This window comes from Saccopteryx leptura, chromosome 2 (assembly GCF_036850995.1).
Source record: "Saccopteryx leptura isolate mSacLep1 chromosome 2, mSacLep1_pri_phased_curated, whole genome shotgun sequence".
Lineage (NCBI taxonomy): Eukaryota > Metazoa > Chordata > Mammalia > Chiroptera > Emballonuridae > Saccopteryx > Saccopteryx leptura.
In genome coordinates this window covers 13,548,560-13,565,012 of record NC_089504.1, presented here as the reverse complement: position 1 = coordinate 13,565,012, position 16,453 = coordinate 13,548,560, and the positions used below count along the sequence as shown (strand labels likewise).

Sequence of the window (16,453 nt, the reverse complement as noted above, 5' to 3'; positions counted from 1 at the left end):
TAGCAAAAAAGAAATTGAAGGAAAGGGAAAATAAAGACATAGTCATGCTGTGAACCAGAGCTTTATAAATACTGTGGCTTTAACCTGCCCAGGAGGTAGATAAGCACGTTCCCTTTGGTTTGTCCTCAAATTCAACCTCTTGCAAGAGGTTAAGGAACACACCCAAGGTTGGAACTGACACTCAGACCTCCCAACTTCCTGGCTTTGGAGCCCAGAGCTCAGCCTCCACCTCCCTGGTCTATCAGGAAAAACATCTGGGTTGTAACGCTTGAGGATGGGCTATCAAGGGGAAGTGGTGGAAGTTTGGTTCTTTAAGACACTCTCAGCGAGACCGGCTGCCTAGGACCCAGCCAGGAGGCCCCTCCCGTGGCCTGAGTCACAGGCTCGGTTTTCTTCATTCTCCGATCCTGGACACTTCCCTGTATGACCTTTAGGGAAATCGATTTGAGAGGCTGGGTGGGAAAGAGTAGACTCCAAATGTCTGAATAAACAGCCCAAGAAGCTGTCTCAGGTAACAAAGCCTGTCCTCAAGCGTCACTTCTCTGTGACCTAGCGGGGCTCCTCTGCTACACTGGCGAGCGCCTAGTTACAGCAAAGAAGGAGAAACAGGCCGGACCACAAGAAGAAAAAGCAAGGGGAAGTCATCTTTAAAGGCCAAAAGGTTACATAAAACATAATAAAATACAACTGTTTCCTTTAAATTTTTAATGGCCAGGAAATGGTATAGAATAACTGCCAAACCACATAAATTAACTCTGTTCATGTCTGTGATCCGGAAAGAGCTCTATCAGCCGATGCAAACCGCGTGAGTGTTCATCCCCCGCCGTCTGGGCGCGTGACCGGGTGTGGGCCAAGGACCCATCTTTACGAGGTCCAGAAAAAGAGGCGGCTGCCGTGCTTGGCAGGCTTCAGGTCTCCCTCCACCTCAGGGTTGGGCTCCGGCCTCGGTCTCGAGTGATAGGGATTCTCCGGTAAAGGTCGATTCGTTTTCACCTTGGTGACCTGCGAGGGGTGATGAGGAAGGAAGCAAAGGTGAAGTCGGGTGGGGCAGTGAGCGGCCATGGACGCCCCTGCCCTCCCACCGCCCCTCTCTGCCCCTGGGCCCCAACTACGGCTCTCCTCTGAAGCCCCAGCAAACCCCACTCAGACTCACTTAACCCCGAGTAAACATTTAAGACAGCTCCTTTGGGTCACTCCCATGGCAGAAGTTAGGGACGCAGAAGGGAACAAGATCTACACTGTTAACAAGGGCTCACGGTCTAGTGAGGGACAAGAAAAGCAACCAAGACATCCTAATCGAGTCGCCGTAACCGAGACGCGAACCGGGTACTAGGGGAGCAAGGACTCTGCACACCTAACCCGCCCTGACGGCCGGGGGCCCGGGCCATTCTGAGGGGGCAACGTTTAGCTTCATCTTGAAGGATGGCCAGGGGCCAGCAGGAAGACTGGGGAGGGGGAGACATGCCAAGCAAACAAAGGCAGAGAGGCCATCTTTAGAATGAGAGTGGAGAGTGGAGGGAGGCGGGGCCCCACCACAGCCCAGTGCTGTCGCAATGAGGCTGGGCACATTATTCCAGCTCATTCTCACACCCTGAGCTCACCGGGGCCACCTGGCTAGCTCTCAAAGCCAGACCTGTGTACTCCTAAGCCAGTGCTTTTTCTTTTTTTTTTTAATTTTTTTTTTTCATTTTTCTGAAGCTGGAAACAGGGAGAGACAGTCAGACAGACTCCCGCATGCGCCCGACCAGGATCCACCCGGCACGCCCACCAGGGGCGATGCTCTGCCCACCAGGGGGCGATGCTCTGCCCATCCTGGGCGTCGCCATGTTGCGACCAGAGCCACTCTAGCGCCTGAGGCAGAGGCCACAGAGCCATCCCCAGCGCCCGGGCCATCTTTGCTCCAATGGAGCCTTGGCTGCGGGAGGGGAAGAGACAGAGAGGAAAGCGCGGCGGAGGGGTGGAGAAGCAGATGGGCACTTCTCCTGTGTGCCCTGGCCGGGAATCGAACCCGGGTCCTCCGCACGCTAGGCTGATGCTCGGCAGTGCTTTTTCAATGACACGATCGACTGGTGGGCATGGCCCGGGAGATGAAGGGTGCTGAATGATACGCAAGGTGGTTGAATTTTAACCCAACAGGAACCTGAAGCAGGGAAGTAACTCGTCACATCTGCAGGCTGAAAGGTGTAGACCAGTGGTAGTCAACCTGGTCCCTGCTGCCCACTCGTGGGCGTTCCAGTTTTCATGGTGGGTGGTAGCGGAGCAACCACAGTATAAATAAAAAGATAGATTTAACTATAGTAAGTTGTTTTACAAAGATTTATTCTGCCAAACAGCGAAAATCCGACATAAAGTACTTGGTAAGTAATTATTATTATATGCTTTAACTTGTTTTAACTCTGCTTTATAAATTTTATAAAGTAAAGTTACTTCCCTACTTTATAAATCACCATTACTGTGGAACCGGTGGGCGGTTAGAAAATGCTACTACTAACAGAGATACAAAAGTGGGCGGTAGGTATAAAAAGGTTGACTACCCCTGGGTTAGAGCTAAACCGGACAATGGCAAGGCCAGAGGTGGTGAGCCGGGCCAACAGGCCAGGAGAGAGGGTGGGGCACTGTGCTGTGGAACAGGGAGGGAGGTGGACGGTGTTTACACCACGTTATCCCCCGATGGTCACAAAAATCTTCATTGGTAACCCAGCAGAAAACTGTTCTCATTTTAAAGATGAGAAAACAGGTGTAGAGAAGACACAGGCCACGGTTAGTAACAGTCCGGTTATCCAAGTCACTCCCCGTAGTATGACCAGGTGAGTCTTCCTATATGGATAAATTCAAAGACATTTCTCATGAACAGACCTTTGATGCACAACGAATGATCATTACTAGACCCACCCTACAAGGCATTATCATCTCTATTCACAGATGAGGACAGGGAGGCTGGCCCAAGATAAGGGCACATGGTCAACGTCAGAGCTGGTGCTGGAACCCGAGTCCTCTGACTACAAATCCAGAGTAGTCTTTTGTTTGTTTTTAAAACAGTGCTCTCATCTCTCTGATATAATTAGAGACCACTAACGGTTCTCTACTGCTGGATAGAGTAATTCCAAATCTCCAGCTCTCACTTGAAGCTCCTTTAAAGAATTCAAGGTATCTATGAAATAAATTGAAAAAAATGTTTCTCAAACTGAGAGTAACAAAAGGATCCCTTTGAAAGACAAATTGCTGTGGAAAGAACAATACAACAACTTCCTCTTCTATGCCACACTCAGAAGAATAAAGGAGGAGTAGCATGTGGTCAAATAAACTCCTAGGTAAATGACCTTGGGCAGCCTACTTAGCCTTCCATTTCTCCTCTCTAAATTGGGGCTATCGGCTCAGAGGTTATTAGGATGATATAAATAAAGTGCCTGGCATATATATAACAGGTGGTCCATAGTTATTTTCAATATTAACGTTATGAGGATGATGGAATTATGGGTGAGAGCAATTCTGCCTGGGAAGTCGGACCCCTCCAAGGACATGACGTCTGAGCTGAGACTAGACAGGATGGCAGGGCACTTCAGAGGCAGCAGGACGCAAAAGTGAATGAGACCAAAAGTTAGGCTTTGTCCAGCTGATTACCACCTTTCTAGAAAGAGATTGGCCACTGATTTTATTCTGGTTAAAGACGATAATCTTCTTCTTTTTTTTTTTTGTATTTTTCCAAAGCTAGAAACGGGGAGAGACAGTCAGACCGAGTCAGACAGACTCCTGCATGCGCCTGACCGGGATCCACCCGGCACGCCCACCAGGGGGCGATGCTCTGCCCCTCTGGGGCGTCGCTCTGCTGCGACCAGAGCCACTCTAGCGCCTGGGGCAGAGGCCAAGGAACCATCCCCAGCGCCCGGGCCATCTTTGCTCCAATGGAGCCTCGGCTGCGGTAGAGGAAGAGAGAGACAGAGAGGAAGGAGAGGGGGAGGGGTGGAGAAGCAGATGGGCGCTTCTCCTGTGTGCCCTGGCCGGGAATCGAACCCGGGACTTCTGCACGCCAGGCCGACGCTCTACCACTGAGCCAACCAGCCAGGGCGATAATCTTCTTAAAGAAATACACTTTTGAAAAGAGTTAAGAAAACAATACTTTTAAAAAATATATTAACACAAAGACTCTGGAATAAACATGCTTTCTTAACAGCATGATTTATTGATTTTCCTTTCACGAGAGATACAAATGGGAAAAGGTAGTTTTTCTTATTAAATATGTAAGTTCCACCACTTTCCAACTTAGAATTATCAACTATTAAACATAATTTTGTGCAGCAAAAGAAGGCATCCGAAGTAAAATAAGACAGAGAAGAACAAAAACAAATTGCTAAGCCCTTCCTCTACTTATGATGCCAAGCGTAAGACCCAAGTATCCACAGACACGATACACCAATAGAAGGGAACGGACAGTAACCGCGGACCTGTGTGCCAGGCATGAGGCTGGAGACTCCCATACATACACTCTCTCGCTTAATCCTCACAGAAAACTAGGGATTAATACAGGGTCCATTTTATAGACCTGATATGACAGGAAATTTTAAGCAATTTGCTCAGGATCCCAAATAAATTAAGTAGTGGAACCAAGATTCAAATCTACTATCTGTCTCCATTCAAAACCCGAGTCTTTCCTCCATGCCGTGCTACATATGTTGTCCCAGAGGGAACGGAGGTTGACAGGCTCAAGAAGCAGGGATGGGGCAGGTCAGAAAAGGCCTCTTATGCCAAGATATGGAGGGGATGCTTCACCTGGCAAGCAAGAGGGAACCCCTAGAAAGTTTTTTTTAACGAAAGTGACATTTCTTTTTCACACAGATCGTGCCTATCATGATGGTGTGATTATTTTCTAAATTCTGTGATTTCAGAGGATGCGCTGCCTTCTAAAATGCAAATTGATCCACCTCCTGTCCCAGTTTGGAATCCCCCAGCCCAGGTTAGGAACTGCTGTCCACGAAGTAGGAACAATGAGAGGATTCAAAGTTTCCTCCAGGAACCTGATCTACAGGAACTGATAATGGTATAAAGGCAGAGAGTGGGAAGTGAAGCAGAAACACTTCCAGGTTTCTAGCTGAGGTTTCAACAGTGGTATCACAACCAAGACAGGAAACACAGGAGAAAGGATAAGAAAAGATGCTTTTTATTATTATTATTTTATTTACTGATTGATTGATTTTAGAGAGAGGAAGAGAGAGAAACATTGATTTGCTATTCCACTAATTGGTTGATTCCTGCACGCATCCCGACCGGGGATTGAACCCACAACCACGGTGCATCGGGAGAACACTCTAATGAACTGAGCTACCCAGCCAGGGCCAAACATGCCTTTTAAACCACAGGCATGTACTTTTCTTTTTACCTTAGGTATGTTCCTGAAAAACCTGGCCTAACCCTGATCCTACTTCCCCAAGGAATTGCACAAGAACACCAATGTTTTCAGCTGACAGTGTGTCCCCTAACATTTTGTTTATCCTCATCTACTCCCTTCTGTTCTTCAATTAGCTATTTAACCACAAACAAATCTGCACAGGCTGCAAGGTCTATTTAAAGAAGTACGTCTGTGAAATAAACTCCCTTCGGGACTGTGTATAATCACTCCCTAATTAACCTGTTCAATATGGATTTCTCCCATCAGACCTGTCCTCAGAGGACCCTTTCCTGACCATCTCTGGCCTCTAGCCACCCTTTAGTGAGAGAGCGAGCCCACCAGTAGGCCATCACTCACCTTGGACAGCTCTCCCAGGTCGGGTCGCACCCAGCCCAGCTTGTCCAGCACACACTTGTCAAACTTGGCCTGCTGTGTGCGACAGCGACGAAGGAGCTGCAGGCCGGAGTAATCGATGCAGGTCCAGTACTCGGTGAAAGGTTCTGCACAGTGGCGCTTTATCTGCCTAGAGAAGAGGGCTGGGTTAGGGGAGCCCTTCGCAAAGCAATGAGAACCTGAAACGTGGGGGAAAACTGGTGCAGACTCCACACTTGGAGCCTATTTATTCTTTAGAGCCAATTCTAGAGTATCAGCTTAGCAAATCTAGAGGAGACGGAGGCATACTCACAGACGGGAACGCTGACAGAAGTCAGAGGGGACAGATAATGGAAGAGGAGGAAAAGGAATTATAAAAGTAAATACACAAACGACCAAGCAGGAGGTCCTGGGAGCATTCACTGGGGAGGCAAACGGCCCTACCCTCCTCAACAGCTCCAGGTTCCCATTCTATTAACGCACCAAACAAAAACAGAGATGACTATTGTCAGTAATAAAATTAAATTATATTTGGTGTTCTCAAGAAAAGTAGCATAGCATATTAATTCATTTTGTGACCACTAAAATAGTTGAACAAGTAACTTTTGTGTATAGAAAGGATAAGCCTCAATTATTTTGCAGAATTCCCCTTCTCTTACCATTCAACCTTCTTAGTAATCAAATAAATGCAAACTAAAGCAAGAACAAAATACCATTATTTATGTAAAACTCATATTATGTAAAACTCGTATTTGAGGCCGTGGAACAAACGCCATATCTGAGGCTGTGGAAGAAATGCAGACCACCTCCAAAGGAATAATTTTGAACCACTTCCTTGTCACACTCCAAGAATCTAGCTACACTCAACACAGGAGCCTTATTTACCACGGCTCAGGAAGAAGCTCAGAGGTAGGCCACGGAATACACAGTGAAGTCTCTGCTTCCTATTCCTGCTCAGTTCCACTGGTAGCAGTTTCCAAATAACCTTTCAGATATTCTGAGTATAATCTTGGGGACGGCAGGGTGTGTGACAGGAAGGAAGGACCACCAGAGCCCTACCTCGAGGACTCACCTCTAGCTCTACTGAGTCGGAATGCCATGGTGCACAACACTGCACCCGCTGAACCTCACCTTGAGAACCACTCTAGTAGTGAGCTACCGCTTCCAATGGGAGTTCTGTATCCCTCCAAATGCTGCGGCAGCAGAAGGCCTGCAAGCCCTCAGTCCAGGCCCTGGCCCAACAGTTTCCTACCAGTGCCTACAACAAGCAACATAAGTACCTCAGGAATTTGTCAAACCTGAACATTTCCCTCTCGGCCAAATGAGAAATGCCTTTCAAAGTTCTCTTAGAACAGCAGTTCTCAACCTGTGGGTCGCAACCCCGGCGGGGGTCGAACGACCAAAACACAGGGTCGCCTAAAGCAATGAGAATACATAATGCATACCAGGTATTTACATTCCAAATCATAACTGTAGCAAAACTACAGTTATGAAGTAGCTACCAAAATTATTTTTTGGTTTGGGGTCACCGCAACATGAGGAACCGCATTGCGGGGTCACGGCATTAGAAAGGTTGAGAACCACTGTCTTAGAAAATAAAAAATCTGGAAGCAATTGAGATCTTGCTTCCCAGCACTGTCGTCAGTTTGGGTTCAAATCAACTCTTATTAAGAAAAGAAAAAAATTTAAAAATAAACAATGTTAGCAATGAAATCAATGCAAATTCAAGCAAGAATATCATGTTGTACCTACCAAATATTTAAACAATATACAATGCTGGTGAGGTATATCAAGACACAACACTAAGGACAGCATAAAGTTACTCAACTTAAAAATATTCAAAGCCTTTTAATAAGATAATCTCACTGCTGGGAAATTTATGCCAAGGATTTAATTTAAAAATAAAAAAGATCCACACACAAAAGTAATCATTGCAAATTTATCTAAAGAAATCAAAGCTGGAGTCAATAATGATGTTTAATAACAGGAATTGGTCAGGTATGGTTGGTTTATCCACTGAGGGAATATTATATAGCTGGTAAAAACGATGATCATGAAGATAATACATCAACTTGAATGTTCCCAACAGTTTCAAGTGAAAAATAAATTTTAAAATGTAAACACACTATGACTTTAACCACAAAAATATCTTTGCATATAGACAAAGACAGCAGAAACAAAAAAGAAAAGCAGCTATTATGTGACAAGATTTGATTTTTTTCCTCTAACGTCACAGTGGACATCTGTGGGTTCTGCCTAGCCAGCAGCCACTCCCCACCCTTCTGTAACATCCTTCTAATTTTTCATTGGGAAACAACCCCCCCCTATTCTCAGCAATGTGGTTTAGATCAGTGGTCCCCAACCTTTTTTGGGCCACGGACCAGTTTAATGTTAGAAAATATTTTCACAGACCGTCCTTTAGGGTGGGATGAATAAATGTATCACGTGACCGAGACAAGCATCAAGAGTGAGCCTTAGATGGATGTAACAGAGGGAACCTGGTCATTTTTAAAAAAAATAAAACATCGTTCAGACTTAAATATAAATAAAACAGAAATAATGTAAGCTATTTATTCTTTCTCTGTGGACTGGTACCAAATGGCCCACGGACCGGTACCAGTCCGCGGCCCGGGGGTTGGGGACCACTGGTTTAGATGTATCTAAGCCTAGTCCTGCTTCAGGCCTGACCAATCACAGCATTTTATCTCCTGCAACACAACTGATTCAAAGATATGCATATGAGTTGCCCAGCCAGGCCAATCCGACTCTGCCCAGGGACCGCTGCTCATGTTACTGGAGAACTCGCACTTTCTGCCTATGGCTGCTAAGGAAGTGGCACAGCAGCCTGGGGTGGCTGGTGCCCATTTGTGCTACTGCAAGGAAAGAGTGTCTTTGAAAATGAGCTTGACAGAGAAAAAAGCAGAACTAAGAGACTGGAGGAAGAAGAGAGGCGAAAAGACACCAAGTTGTTGTGAAATGATTTAAGCCCTTGAATCTAGCCTGGTCTGATGCTGGTCTTATTTCTGGACTTAATAGGCGCATGAGCCAGTTCCCTCGGGGTTAAGTTCCTGTCCCTTCAATAGAGATGTGATTAATATGGCTGTTAAATTTTCTACAATTACAAGTTGGTTTTTTTTACTTATAGTATTAAGTACAGTGGCCTACCCAAAAACTTGACTCTGAACAAACACAATTTTCTTTCCATGATAATTGTGTGTTTAGCAGTCACAGTGATGGAAACAATCTAGTGATAGCTGCTAGCAAATGCTAAGCTGCTTTGATGAGCTTTTTCAAATTTGTCATAACAATCCTGTATAAGACTATTTTACAATTTGGAAATTGAGATTCATTAGGATTAAAGAACTTGCCAAACAGTAAAAACAAATAACAAAAATAACCATCAGTTATTGTGTATTTACTTTTGTTCATCTGATTTCAAAACCTTGTGCTGCATACTAAAATTAGTCATTAAAATGCTCCTTCCCTTTAACTAGCTGGATGTGCACTGAGATGCATACACCTCGATGGGTCATCCCAGCAGGCACCCACGGGTCAGGGTTTTTACCGGAAGAATTCCAGAGCGCACTTGTTGACAAGCTTGCCTTCCTCTAAACAGCGCCGCGGGTCCTTTTCCTCCCAGCGGCACAGCATGAACTCCTTGTTGGCTTTATCGCACTGAGCGCCATAGTGATGGGCCGCAGCTTTAAGCACAGCAGAACTGACCTTCACCTGGGGAAAGGAACGGTGGGAGAAAGACAACATTGTTTTGTGACCAGGACATCACTTCACCTCATGCTGGAAAAAAACAGAGGGATGCCATAACGAGCTTTGATCATCTGCTTTGGCGATCACAAAGCTCTTTCACATCTCAGCTGTGGCGCTCCGCACCCTCATAACCATCCCATTAGGTTGACGTTGCTACCCCCATGTAAATCTACGGGAATGGCAGCCCTAATTAAATCCTTGGGTCTCTCTGACAGAAGCAGAGCTCCGAAAAAGATGGAGGCTTCTGGGACATTATGGGAGAAACCACCTCCGGGAGCTCCCATGAGTCTCCTCTCCAGGAAGAGAAGTAAGGGAATATCAGAATATAAGAGATTAGATAATATCTAAAAGATATATAAAATCTGCAGAATCACAAATGAGCATGAGCACGGAGTCCAGCAAGTTATTACTAATGATAAATTATTAAAATGTGTGAATTGTTAAAAAAATTAGAGTACACTCACAACGGCGACCCCTATGTCTGTGTCATTCTCCGCCCTCGCATGCACTCCAGTACATTTCCCTGTGAACACGGGGTGGTCACGGCGGCTCACAGGGAAGGCAGGGCCAGCCTATCCACCAGCTGCCGCAGCGGCGGTCCTGCTGGTCTTTTCTGTGTCTTTCCCTGGGCCAGCGCCACAATGTCCTAACTACTGCAACTCATTAGAACATTTCATTTTCTGAGAGGACCATCCTTCCCATTATTCTTCCTTTCAAAATTGTCCTGGTTATTCTTCCAGATGAATACCACACCCCTCCTCCCAAAATGTGCATTGGAATTGCACTAAGTTTAGTTACGAACTATAGAAATGATCCCTGAAAGTATAGTCTTTAAGTTTAGTTACATATTAAATTAGAAGGAAAGGGGCACTTTTACATTATCAAGTCTCTGTTCAAATTTACCTCCTCGGAGAGTCTTTCTTACTCATCTTATATAAGCTGGCATCAGTGGTCACCCTATGTGTGACAGCTACAACGTAAGGTCCAAGAGGGTGGGGAGCTTTTCAACACAGATCAATAGGTCAAACTACAATGAAACTATAACGCTTACTAAGGTTCACCAGCACCCAAAATAGTGTCTAGCTTAAGTAATTGTGTAGCACTCACTTCTGTGCCAGGTACTAGGGATACAACAGAGGTAAGAACACATGAATTATGCCCTCTTCTCCAGAACCCAGTATGTCTTGCCACTCATGCAGGTCATTCTTATGCCCTTCAGTTAAAATTAGTTTCCTTCATATAGGAACCCTGCACATTTCTTGTTTATTCCTCAGTATTTTAACATTTTTGAGACTATGAACAGGGTTTTATTTTCCTATTAGATTTTCTCATTGGTTACTGCTTATTTGTACACTGTATCTTCTCTCTAGCCATATGTTACTGAACTACTGCCCATTCTGATACAAAGCTAAAGAGAGTTCATGGAAAAACTCCCATTTACAAATAAAAACTGCTTCCTTTCCTTCCTGATAGTTATCCTTGTTTTCTTCTCCTTCCCTTATTGCTCTGACCAAAACCTCCAGGATAATACAGATGAACAGCAATGCAACAGGCATCCACGGCTTTTTCTAAACTTTAAAGCAGAGTTTGGGAAGCCGTTTGCTGTTGGTGTCTGGGATGTGGCTGTTCAGACATTCCTCATTAGGAATGTTTCTTTCTAAGCCTAGTTGGTTTTGTTTTACTGTTGTTTTCTCCACCAGGAAAGACTGAAATGGCCAGGTTTCTTATTCATTAATCTATACATGTAATGTAGAAAACATTAACAGATTCTCTAAAACTGACTCATTGTACCTAGCAATGAAATCTAGCCTGTCATAGTGCATTTTGCTTTAAGATACTACTAAATTTGAATGGCAAATATTTTATTAAGGATATTTGTATGAGGATTGTATAATTATTATTTTTATAACAAAAATTTTACAATTTTATTTTTTGTGAATTACACTCAGCTTAGCTTAAATTATTACGAAGATAAAAGGCAGAAACAGATGAAGAGAGTAATTCAGCTACACACTTTAAGAATAAGGTCATGACTATGTCTACTAATATTACAATTATTATAATTATCAAAGCATGGCCCTGGCCAGTTTGCTCAGTAGTAGAGCATTCGTCCAGCATGTGGATATCACAGGTTTGATTCCTGGTCAGGGCACACAGGAGAAGCAACCATCTGCTTCTCCATCTCTCTCCTCCCCCATCTCTCTCTCTCTTTCTTCTTCCCCTCCTGCAGCCATGGATTAATTGATTTTAGTGCATTGGCCCCTGGTGTTGAGGATGGCTCCACGGAGCTGCCTCCTCAGGCACTAAAAATAGCTCGGTTGTAAGCATGGCTCCAGATGGGCAGAGCATCAGCCCCAGATGGAGGTTGCTGGGTGGATCCCGATGGGAGTGCATGTGGGAGTCTGTCAATCTCCCCTTCTCTCAACTTGGAAAAAAAATTATCAAAGCAATTACTTATTTATGATAAGTGAAATTTGCCATGATAATGCTAATATTTGTTTAAAATTTTTTTAATGTGTTAAATTTTGTATCAATTTTTTAAAATAAGAGTTTGTTTAGGTTAAGTGGTACACACACTTGTTATAGTATCTCTAAAGAACTGGGAGAATAAAAATCAAGACACAAATATTTTTTAAAACAATATTTTTAAAATAAAGCTAGTTATATTTACTTCCTTGTCAAATGCCTTAAAACACCTTTAAATGGCTGATTTAATAACTCAGATCCCATCATAGCTATCATGCCCCAAAAGACTACGGTATTCTTTGTTTTACTTTCCTACAAAGTCGGGGTCTTACCAAAACCTAGGTACAGCCATGTTGCTGAGCATATAAAACACACTGTCACGGGGAAATGAAGGATGAGAGGCACACATGGAATCTCTTCTGAGGAAAAAGAGACAAGTGCTCAAGATGCCACAGCAGGTCGGTGGCAACCACGGATCTGGAATCCAGAGGCTGTGACCTCCACCCAGGCCTCTTCCCATTAGCACACCATCACTGCGGGGGCAGAGCTCCCGATGTCACCGTCTCCCCTCACCTGCTTCCTCACTAAGACTGATGAATTCCAACAGCAACAACATCCTCCCACAGCTGCTCACCATGAATACCCTGGCAAGTTCATTCAGCTCCCTTTGTCTCCCAGAACGCAGAACGTCCTTCCCCACTTATCCTCACAACAGCCTCCCTGCGCAGCAGGTTCCTATCCGTCTGCAGGTGTGGAAAGGGAGGCAGAATGACAATCTACAACCAGTCCTCCCATCCTTTTCTCTCTTCCTTATACCGTATCTGCACCCTTTTCTATAGTACTTAATTTATACTGTCTTATATTTTACTAATTCATGCAAAATGAGAGATAATAGTACCTATTTGATAGAACTGTTAGGGTTAATATATTAAGAATGGTGCCCAGCACATAGAAAGCACATTATAAATATGAGCTAGTATTTTTACTGAAAATTGCCAATGTGTACAAAGATTTTCCAGGGTGTGTTGTAACTCCAAAGTCTCAAACCTGCTCCTTCCCCTGGCCTCCTCAGTCCTAATGTCAGGTTGCAAATGTGACACTGATTCCTCAACCTTTCCTGTTCTGATACCTAAGCTATTGATAAGTCTGATCAATTCTAAACAAATTTGTTTCTTCCTTCTATAAACACAGTCACCAATTATGGCGGGGTCATTAATATCTTCCTCAAATATTTCTTTTTATTTTTATTTTTTTTTTTATTTTTCTGAAGCTGGAAACGGGGAGAGACAGTCAGACAGACTCCCGCATGCGCCCGACCGGGATCCACCCGGAACGCCCACCAGGGGGTGACGCTCTGCCCACCAGGGGGCGATGCTCTGCCCCTCCGGGGCATCGCTCTGCTGCGACCAGAGCCACTCTAGCGCCTGGGGCAGAGGCCAAGGAGCCATCCCCAGCGCCCGGGCCATCTTTGCTCCAATGGAGCCTTGGCTGTGGGAGGGGAAGAGAGAGACAGAGAGGAAGGATTGGGGGGGATGGAGAAGCAAATGGGCGCTTCTCCTATGTGCCCTGGCAGGGAATCGAACCCGGGTCCCCCACATGCCAGGCCAACGCTCTACCGCTGAGCCAACTGGCCAGGGCCTTCCTCAAATATTTCAAGAGCCATCAAAACTAGTCTCCGTTTTTCTTGTCCTCTCTTCAATCCATTTTACACAGAACTGTTAGTGATCCGTCTAAAAGACAAGTCTTATTTTACCCTGCTATTGAAACAAATTAGCACAAACCCCTTGAAGGATTCAGGTTTAACAGAAGCATAAAGCCTAAACTTTCTATGGTGTATTCAATGCCGTTTGGACCCAAACTACCTTTCCAGCCCTCTACTCTCAACACTTCAACAAGGGACTCCGTGCAGTTCTCTCAGAACACTGAACTCCCTGGTCCCAGGACCCATTTTTGGTCCCCTGCCTCTTCCCATCTCCTCACCTTTGCTAAGGTCCTACCCTTGCTTAGAAAGCTCTTTGCTCCAACTCTGCCTATAATTCTTACCGTATGCCCAAGAACTGCTTTCTCTGTTCCCTTTATAGACTCACAGAATTAAATCCCTTCATCTTACAAATAAAATAGCTGTGTCTGCAAATGCTAAAAGTGACTAAAACAGGTAACCAAGCAGTTGGGCCTAGAATTAAGCTACTTCAACTCTTACTCTCTTTTCTTTTCTTTTTTTTTTTTTTTTTTTTTTTTTATTTTTCTGAAGCTGGAAACGGGGAGAGACAGTCAGACAGACTCCCGCATGCGCCTGACCAGGATCCACCCGGCACGCCCACCATGGGGCGACGCTCTGCCCACCAGGGGGCGATGCTCTGCCCATCCTGGGCGTCGCCATATTGCGACCAGAGCCACTCTAGCGCCTGGGGCAGAGGCCACAGAGCCATCCCCAGAGCCCGGGCCATCTTTGCTCCAATGGAGCCTTGGCTGCAGGAGGGGAAGAGAGAGACAGAGAGGAAAGTGCGGCGGAGGGGTGGAGAAGCAAATGGGCGCTTCTCCTGTGTGCCCTGGCCGGGAATCGAACCCGGGTCCTCCGCACGCTAGGCCGACGCTCTACCACTGAACCAACCGGCCAGGGCCACTCTCTTTTCTTAAATCATGTCTGCCCTTCTTCCATAGCATTTAATTATACTTTGTCTTATATACTGATATTTTGGTTATTTATGTGACTATCTGTTTCTCAATTTAACTGTGTGAAGCCGAAAGGCAAGTTTATTCCAGATACAGACTACTTGCAGAAAGTACAACCTCAGTTGTTTGTTGAACCAAATTAAAGTTCTAATGAAAAACACAGCAACTTGAGAGTAAGCCATCTCCACCGGGCAGCAAAAAACAAGACTGACTGTTGGCAGTACACACCTCCCACCATTTAGTAAATGTCTCTTTAGTGTAAGGTCCCTGAACACAACTAAACATTTCTTCATCAGAGGAAAATAACAGTTGCCCTTCTCACAGGCATCTGAGATTCAGTGAAGCAATGCAGATAAAATACTTCACACAGTGCCTGGGATATAGGTACTGGCGCAAAAATTTTAGTCTTGCCCTTGCTCTCCCTCCAGCGCATCCTAATGTTTCTTCTATCCCAATCTGCCACTCCTCTGCCTTATACCCTTCCACCTCTCCTCATCACCTCACTTACAGGATAAAGTGCAAACTTCTCAGTCTGGCCTTGTGGAAGTTGCTTCCCAGTCCTGCTTCAGCCCTGGTACCTCTCCAGGCTCAGCAACTGCTGCTTCCTATCAGCAGTTTGTCTCCCTAAACAGAAAAGGTGCTGCCAAGCCTTCTTGCTATTTTGAGCTTTTGCCCAAAATACAGTAGTTAAAAAGCATGGCTTTTAAAAATCAGAGCTGGGTCCACATGCCTGCTCTACTGCTTGCTAGCTCTGTGACCTTGGGCAAATCACTTCGCTCAGGGCCAGTTCCTTACTTTCAACATGGAGACACGAATTATATCCTTCTCCTTAGTGTTGCTGGAAGGATTCGACGAATTAATACAGGTAAATCCGCCTGACATCTAGAAAAGGCTTGTTCGTGTGTGCTGTAATTAGTACTTATATTATACTGTCATCACCTCCCATAGCACTAACGACACTGTACTGCCACTGCCTCTTCGTGTGTCTGCCTCGCTATTAGATTATAAACAGTATGAGGGCAGGGACATCCTCTTGTTTTCCACTGTATATTCATATGGTAGTTATTCAAACGGTATCTCTTGAATAACTGCATTCTTTAAATGTCCTATTACCGAACACCTTCTCGGGGCTGTTAGCAACTTCACTCTCCAATGCCACCTCCGTTTTTGGCAGCTTTCTGCCTCCATTCTAACGAACTCTGCCCTGACGATGCTACTTTAAGGTGACTGTCTCCCTTGACTGTGAGCACCCAGGGTTGTATGCTTACTTCGCAGGGAGGTGTGAGTAGTAAGTGACATAAAGTAAGTAAAGTGGTGCTGGCTGGTGCCTAATAAAAAGTACCACTATTACTCCCGTAATGAAACAAGTCGCCGGGGGGGTTACGGGAAAGAGTTCTCGAGCCACTGCGGGCTGAGACGGGGCGATTCCCGGGGCTGAGGAAGGAGCGTCCGAGGTTTGACCTGCATATGTGTTGGAGGACATGGGGTTGGGGGGTCCGGAGCCCAGGGTCCGCTAAATCCACGCAGGACTGGGCCCAAGCCCGGGAAGCTTCAGCCCTGCGCCCCGCATGCCTGTCCTCCGGGCGAGCCTCACCTCCTCCACTTTCAGATCCTCCAAAGTGGGCAGCTCCACTATCCCCGGCATGATGTCTGTAGCCCCGACCCAGACGAGGCAGCCGCAGCCGCGTCGCCCTCGTCTCCTTGAACTCCCCTTTCGACCGGCAAGGGCCACCTGGAGTCTGCGCATGCGCAGCGAGCGGCACGCAGGCGCACTGCTCTGCCCATCTGCGAGCC

General features: G+C 45.6%; 1 protein-coding gene and 1 pseudogene across 1 annotated transcript; both read right to left on the bottom strand.

The window, feature by feature from the left end:
• Window positions 1-690: 690 nt before the first annotated feature.
• Window positions 691-16,410, bottom strand: NDUFA8 (NADH:ubiquinone oxidoreductase subunit A8). The gene is made up of 4 exons (XM_066365607.1): window positions 16,254-16,410; window positions 9,321-9,484; window positions 5,741-5,906; window positions 691-1,002 (listed from the first exon to the last, which is right to left on the bottom strand). Exons 1-4 carry the CDS (start codon window positions 16,404-16,406, stop codon window positions 865-867), a joined length of 621 nt encoding a protein of 206 aa, XP_066221704.1. The 5' UTR covers window positions 16,407-16,410; the 3' UTR covers window positions 691-864.
• LOC136396349 (small nucleolar RNA U3) lies at window positions 10,244-10,352 on the bottom strand (annotated as a pseudogene).
• Window positions 16,411-16,453: the final 43 nt, after the last annotated feature.